The 8,206-nt window shown below is 38.1% G+C and overlaps 1 protein-coding gene across 1 annotated transcript; it reads left to right on the top strand.

The window, feature by feature from the left end:
- The first annotated feature begins 534 nt into the window (after positions 1-534).
- pdia3 (protein disulfide isomerase family A, member 3) lies at positions 535-8,206 on the top strand. The gene is made up of 13 exons (XM_065291967.2): positions 535-876; positions 2,574-2,652; positions 3,376-3,493; positions 3,579-3,686; positions 3,816-3,945; positions 4,038-4,154; positions 4,254-4,379; positions 4,561-4,743; positions 6,714-6,822; positions 6,929-7,057; positions 7,158-7,237; positions 7,562-7,619; positions 7,704-8,206. Exons 1-13 carry the CDS (start codon positions 743-745, stop codon positions 7,818-7,820), a joined length of 1,488 nt encoding a protein of 495 aa, XP_065148039.1. The 5' UTR covers positions 535-742; the 3' UTR covers positions 7,821-8,206.

Here is an 8,206-nt window from a genome sequence, read left to right as displayed (position 1 = left end):
TACATTTAAGAAACACATATAACTATTTCTCATTATACTTACATGAAAATGTTATGTTGTATAATTTAGTATGTGTAATAGTAAACTGTAGTATAGTATAAAAATCTCACCACACTTTGCCAGTGTTTACTACGGTATTCTGTACTACTCTATAACTATAATAAATTGATACACTACAGCAGTTAATGTAAATATTTTAATTACAATCAGACTGCATACAACTTAAGATTACAATTTTTGACTGAGTTTATAAAAATAACTTATTTTGATTATGAGTTAAAGGAACGTATAAAACGTGTTGTCATGATTTATTGATCACATAATTTAAAACTTGCACAGCCAACTTGATTTAACTTGTCTTGAACACTTAAATAAATTTTACAGTGTACTATAGTAAATGCTAAAGTATACTACAATCTTTTTTATTTGGGTAAGCGGAAAGCTCTTACCCGGAAGTATGTATTTACCGATCTCTGATTGGCTGATTGAGACAGCATGACGCGGCTGAAAATCCAATAGTGAGATGCCACACTTTGGTTGCTTTGAAGAGCTCCGGGTTTGCACATCCGTGCTTGTCCCTCTGCGCTTTCTTTTCACTGAGTGCACAACGAGAGATCCCGCGGGCCTTGTCTGAGGCACTCTTCAAACAGCATCGGCTCAAAAACAAGCACTTAATAGAGAGCTGCTGGGATATTAACCATCTCCCCTCACTTTTGCACTGAAGTCTACAGGGCTAGAAACCATGTTAAGATTGCTCTTTATCGTCGCTCTCGCAACGGCCGCGAGGGCAAGCGATGTGCTCGAGTTCACAGATGACGATTTTGACAGCAAAATCGGAGACCACGATCTTATTCTGGTTGAATTCTTCGCACCCTGGTGAGTTTAAGACGAATCTGGCGTTGAAGTCATGCAGTCACGTGTTCTTCCCTACATGCACTTTACATTTGTACTGGATTAGCATGTATACCTGTGTTTAGTTAGCCAACGCAGTGTAATCTGATGATTTTATTCGTTTTAATGATAGGTAATATGCTCATTTTACTTAATTCCAGGTGCCAGTAAGAAATGTGTTTGGAAACGGCAATAATTTGAATAGTTTGAATAATATTTGAATAAAACAAACAGGCTAGCCTTGCTAAAGGGAAAGTAAAATCTGCTTCACAGGTCACGTTGGAAGCCTGCACGTTCTTGACAATTTTTTTAAGGAATATGGGAACGTGTAAGGAGTAACGAGGAATTCAAAAATAAAAAACAATGGCAAAATATAGGGATAAGGATAAATCCATACAGCTCCATAGTTTGAGCAAGCAACTACTTCCTGTTTGTAGCCACTCGTTATTATGGTTATACAGCTAATCTTCAAATTGATTGGTTTGTGCACATCAACTTGGTTTTAACCTGCATTAAACCCTTTTTTATCCCTCTTTTGCAAATTTCGGATATGTCGTTATTTTGGAATCGTCACGTGTGTAAAAATAGTTGAATCTCGCACGTTTGCGCCAGTTTTCAAAGTGAGGTGTATTTGATTTTATAAACGTGAAAGTATGTAGATTTAGTGTAGATCAGATTGCGGTTGTAGATGAGGGCGGTAACAAGGAAGTTTGGAGGCCCGGCTGCACTCTGTTGTAACGTTTTGATTGGTCAATGAAGTTTCGTTGTCCGTACGCTATTGGACAACGCTGGATTACGTAGTTCAGCTGTAATCACTTGAACTTGAACAGAACTTAAACAGAAGAATTGAGTCTTGACTTTCCACATGAAAAATACTTTTGTGTATTTTCTTTTTTAATATAATAAAACCATAGTGAAATTCCTAGATGCTAGAATTGTTACTAGGAGGGTTTTTAAACATTTACCTTAAATATTAAAGTCTACTAGAGTATTTAAAACATTTTAACAGTTCACTATAGTTAATATTATAGAATACTTTAACAAAGTTTCATTATTGCTTTAAAGTCCCCATGAAATCAAAACTGACTTTTATTATTTTAATGAAATATTACGTGTTTGTTATAAATAAATTATCTTTATGGATCATTATTATTATTTTAATGAATGTGCCCTCATAAACTTTAAACAAAATCTGAAAATGTACTTCTGCCCTCCTGGTGCGATCCTTTTCTGATGACGTCAGTTAGATGGCTCGGGCGGAGCATCCATTAGCTCCACCCCTCCATCTGTCAGTGCTGCTAGTTCCATTTCTGAATGAAACACCCCCTTTTCTATACCCAATCAGTTCACAGTATAAAACACAAGCCACGCCTACCATTTTCCTCTTTATATTTTGATGTTTCACTCAGAGATACGTCACGATACGTAAGTAAAGTCGATCGCAGCTTCCTTTTCACGGGCACATTATATTACACTATACTGAAGTATACTACAGTGTTTTTCTTAGGGCTGGTATAATTATTTGTTATTTCGCAGTATCACATTGTGTATTAACTGTTAATTGAAACTAATTTCAGCAGAAATTCGTCTTTCATATGTTTAAAATATGTAAACGCATTTAGGAAACCACAAGGTTTGGGTTAAGCACATTTATTAAGTAATAAAACCTTGTTACTTTTTAGGTGTGGCCATTGCAAACGTCTTGCACCTGAGTATGAAGCAGCCGCCACTCGACTGAAAGGCATCGTTTCCCTTGCTAAGGTATTGCTATTCATCCACAAATTTATATACATTTTGTGGCTAAGGTACTTTTTAGGGATGTTAACAATTAATCAATCTTCGATCAATTGTCGATAATAATTAAATAACAACTAAATTGACTCATTTTACAATCCCACAAGCAAGACAAAAAAATTTTTTTATTCACATGAGCAAGCTGGCGTTTTGATTGCCATTTACGCACCCTTCATGTCATTGGCTATATTGCACTATTACATTCCTCATAAGCATATGTTTAAAGGGGACAGAGAATGAAAAACCATTTTTACCTTGTCTTTGTTGAATAATGGTAGTCTACTCGCATTCACGAACATACACAAAGTGCTAGACATGCTAAACATCTCAGTCTCATAGAAATTTCTCTTTTAGAAATGTCAGCCAGAAAACGGCCCGATCTGAAAAACTGATGCTTATGACATCACGGGCATCTCACTGCCCCTCCACTTTAAAATAATTGGCTACATTTTTTGAGTGGCAGCAAAGTCAGCCAATCAGTAATGAGATTGCAAGTTAAGCCAGTAGGGGGAGCCAAATAGGTGCAAAACCACTTGCATGTCACATCACAGAACAAGGATAAATACCCCGTTCAATCATTCTATGTCACCTTTAAGTCTTTTATGTCCCCTGTGTTAAACTGATTCCCATGACTCTCTATGGTGACCCTATTGAGGATTGTGATTATTGTTTATCATCATAATGTTCCAGGTGGACTGTACTGCCAATTCTAATGTGTGTGGCAAATATGGTGTAAGCGGATACCCGACTCTGAAGATCTTCAGAGGCGGAGAGGACTCCGGTGGCTACGATGGTCCCAGGACAGCCGGTACGTTCCTTAAGAGCACAGTCCTCTGTTACCACACCTAAAATTATGTCGTCTCACAAGCTTTTTGTTATTATAATTCAAATAGATGGAATTGTTAGCCATCTGAAGAAGCAGGCAGGTCCAGCATCCGTGGAGATCAAAAGTGAGGCAGACTTTGAGAAGTTCATCGGGGATCGTGATGCCAGTGTTGTGGGTGAGCAATATGTAAACCGCTACAGATGAGCCCTGATCTGTACCGGATTTGTTTGATATTTGCATCAGTATTTCTTTTTTGGCCTGTACAGAATGAAATAAATTTGTCTAATGGATATCAATGTCTCAGGTTTCTTCGCTGATGGGGGAAGCGCCGCTCAGGGAGAGTTTTTGAAGGCTGCCAGTGCTTTCAGAGAGTCCTACCGGTTTGCTCACACAAACGTTGAGGACTTGCTGAAGAAACTTGACATTAATGGAGAGTACGTGGCATATTGTTTCAGTTTCACTTTTGAAAATGAATTGTGATGGAAGTCCTGTTTTATGCTAATTGGTTTTGTATGCATGTTACCAGGGGCATTATTTTGTTTCGGCCACCGCACCTCAGCAACAAATTTGAAGACAGCAGAGTGGAGTTCGCTGAGGATTCGTTCACAAGCGCCAAGATCAAGAAGTTCATTAAGGACAACATGTAAGTTTAGCTTAGGAATAAAAATGTTAAAATCGAATAGGTCACACAGTTTGTGTTGTTTCAGAGAGTTTATGTAGTCTGTTTCGTTTTCCACAACAGTTTTGGCATCTGTCCCCACATGACGGATGACAACAAAGACCAACTGAAAGGAAAAGATTTGTTGGTGGCTTATTACGATGTGGACTATGAAAAGAACCCTAAGGGATCCAACTACTGGAGAAACAGGTAGATCTGTAACTTCATATTTGTTAACATTTTGGTAAACCACTTTAATCCTTCCTTGTTATTTTCTCGCTAGCTCTTTTTCTCTCTCGCTTTCTTATATAATTTAACATATTGAAGGGTATGAAAGACTCAAAAAGTGGGAAAACTTGTGTATGTTGATCCATCTTATGTTTCTCTTCAGGGTAATGAAGGTGGCCAAGAGCTTTTTGGATCAGGGGAAGAAGCTTAACTTTGCTGTGGCCAGTAAGAACAGTTTCGGTCATGATGTGTCTGAGCTGGGTCTGGACGCCAGCAGTGGAGAGCTGCCTGTTGTCGGCATCCGAACTGCCAAGGGCGACAAATACGTCATGAAAGAGGAGTTCTCGTAAGTTTGTTATTGGTTTATTAATGAAAGTATTAATTTTTTCAATATTTTACTATGTTCTTACCTCAACTTAGACAAACTAATACATGTACAGCACGTCGTGACTGTGTTAGCATTTAGCCTAGCACTATTCATTGCTTAGGATCCAAACAGGGATGAATTTAGAAGCCAACAAGCCATGTTTTTCCTATTTAAAGACTGTTACATGAGAAGTTACACGAGTAAAATAAAACGTGGTGATTTTTTTAAGCAAATAACAATGAGAACAATATTGTATGGTGGAAGAGCACTTAGTTTGCAGCACTTTGACCTCGGGGGCAGTAATGAATGGGGCTAGGCTAAATGCTAACACATTCATGATGCGCTGTACAAAGATTAACTCAATGCTTTGAAAAAAGATAGGTATGTATTAATTTGTCTAAGTTGAGGTAAGAACGTAGTAAAAATTATTTAAATATGATGGTGTTTTCCTTTAACAGATGATTGCAAGATCGTGTATTAATAGAGGGATGACCTTACAGTGGTACCCTTTAGCGCCTTATTTATTGTAATTAGGCATGGGCCGGTTACCGGTTTCAAGGTATACCGAGGTTTTAAACCACCAAAATGTTCTGTGATACCGTCTCCAAGGTATGAGCTGTGTTTATACAAAATTCATTAAGTCATGTGATTGATTTGTTGTTTACATTTAATACACAACGAAAAAATTATGTTTTGAAAGCATATAATAATTTAAAGGATTTATTTTTACCTGGCATTTGAAAATAAAACATTTTAGTGTTGCAATGGCAATACCGCAACACCGTGAAACCGTGGTATTTTTGCTAAAGGTTATCATACAACCAGAACTGTATACCGGCCCATGCCTTATTGTAACCCTGCCTGTGAAAACCCTCTTGTGATGACCCCCCCCCCCTTTAAAAATCATCATACGATTACGTTGATATATTATATAACCATGATATCTTTAAAAGTATAGTTCGGCCAAAAATGATATTAAACCCATGATTTACTCACCCTCAAGCCATCTGAGATGCATATGTTAATTATTTTCAGACAAACACATTTTCAGTTATTCTAGAAAATGTCCTAGATAAGGCTGCAATGATTAATCGTGCAAATGTGCGTTTTCTCAATGAATGAATTTTAATGAATTGCGCTAAAATCCCAGCACATCCCAAAGCCAGAGGGTGCTCTCGTGCACGTTATAAACGACTCCTAATGATTTTAGATTGATAAGGACTTTCTACTGACCAAATGCCGTAGTACACACACAAGCTGTGCATGAAACACTGAATCGATTCAAATTCATTCATTTTTAATGGGACACGCGATTAATCGTGGCAGCCCTAGAGCGATAAAGCGATAAAAATAGGCCTTCTGATGGTAATCCGTGCGGTTTTGTGGTAGAAATATCCATATTTAAAACTTAATAAACTAAAAAAACAACCTTCCGGTAACCCTGCATTCAGGAGAGAGTATCAGCGTAGTGTACACACTTTTCTTAGTGACGTATGACCTATGTGGTGGCACAGAGTCGCAGCAAAGAACCCATCGCAAACTGCAGACACTTTCATCTGAATGCGGAGGATAGTTATTTAGTTAAAGTTTTAAACTTCTGAGGGTAATCCGTGGGGTTTTGTCATAGAAGGCATTTGTTTATCCCCCTGAAGCCGGTTGGATTACTTTTGTGAAATGACGTGGCCCCCATATCCTTACATTTTAACAACTGAAAAATCCAAGATGTTTTCAGAAATGGTTAAAAATGTGTTCGTCTGAAAAATGATGGACATGTGCATCTCGGATGGCTTGAGGACGGGTTTAATATCATTTTTGGCCAAACTATCCCCCTTACTATTGACTGAGTAAGGCCATGACTGAACACCTTGTTTTATTTCTTGAGGAAAATGAACCAGTGCATTGATGCCGAGGCGCAAGCAATGATTCGCAAATCACATTCTGTTTTTCAGCCGTGATGGAAAAGCCTTGGAGAAATTCCTGCAGGATTATTTCGATGGAAATCTGAAACGTTATCTCAAATCCGAGCCTATTCCCGAAAACAACGATGGCCCTGTGAAGGTGCGTCAGGGAAATTTTTCCACCGTTGTTTTTCTTTGACCTTCCTTGTGATTTACATCTGTGCTAAGAGTCTACGTAACCTGCAACCTGATCTGTTTTGTTTCAGGTGCTGGTGGCTGAGAACTTTGACTCGATTGTAAATGACGACAGCAAAGACGTTCTCATAGAGTTTTACGCACCCTGGTGTGGGCACTGCAAGAGCTTGGAGCCTAAATACAAAGAACTTGGGGAGAAGGTACAAATTTGGAGATCAACTGATATGAAGTATTGTGATTAAGGATACAATGTTTGTTTGCAATTTCGTAACTACTGTCCTTTTTTTTTTTTTTTTTTAGCTTTCCAATGATCCAAATATCGTAATTGCTAAGATGGATGCCACTGCTAATGATGTTCCCCCTCCATATGAAGTTAGAGGGTACGTAACAAATTCGTGCTATGTTTGCAGCCATGCAAGACAGAAAGACTGTATAGTCCTAGCCATATGTGTCTAGAAAATCGCAACTTTAAATTTTTTGTCGGTCTTGGTACACGATGTAACTACAGAAGAGTCAAGTTTTAAATAGAAAAAATATCGAAACTCTTTGGTTATTTTTTTGCGTGATGCTAATGGTCTAATCAGAATCAATGGATTATGCTAAGCTATGCTAAAAGTGGTTATTTCCAATATTTAATGTGTGTCATGTATTTTGTATTTCTTTTGTGATTGATGTTTTGCTTTACTCCTATTCTTTGCTTTCAGATTCCCGACAATCTTTTTCTCACCCGCCGGTCAGAAGCAGAATCCAAAGAAATATGAGGTTTGTTTCTGTCTATGCAAATACATATTTTGGTGTTTTGTCAGCAGGTGGAAGTGAAAATAATCCATGTCGTTTGATTTTCAGGGCGGTCGCGAGGTCAGCGACTTTATCTCCTACTTGAAAAAAGAGGCCACCAACCCTCTGGACGTTCAGGAGGATGATGATAAGAAATCGAAGAAGAAGAAGAAGTCCGAGTTATAAACAATCAGACCCCAATTACTCTGTGAAGGGAATTTTGCAGGAGGCGTAAATTATATTTCAATCCTTAGTGAACAGAGTGCTCTGATACAATGCCAGCCCTCTCTTGGGCCTGCTGCTCTGGGAACACTGTGTTGAAGGTTGTGGTGGCCAGACCAAGTGTGATTTTTAGATAAGTGGAAGAGGTACAGATTTGTCAAATTGAGATTATTTTCCCTCTACTGTACCCCAGAGAAATGCACTTTTGAGACCAATTCCACAGTTTGTTTTCTTTCTCATGGAATAGGGGAGGGGATTTGGTGAATTATGTTTTTATACCATGTTTTCTTTTGATCTGTTTTTTGTACATTTGGAAGGAATGTGAAATAAAAGGCCCACTAAACCTGTAA

The sequence above is a fragment of the Paramisgurnus dabryanus genome, chromosome 23 (assembly GCF_030506205.2).
Source record: "Paramisgurnus dabryanus chromosome 23, PD_genome_1.1, whole genome shotgun sequence".
Taxonomy (NCBI): domain Eukaryota; kingdom Metazoa; phylum Chordata; class Actinopteri; order Cypriniformes; family Cobitidae; genus Paramisgurnus; species Paramisgurnus dabryanus.
This window is presented reverse-complemented; position numbering and strand designations above follow the sequence as displayed.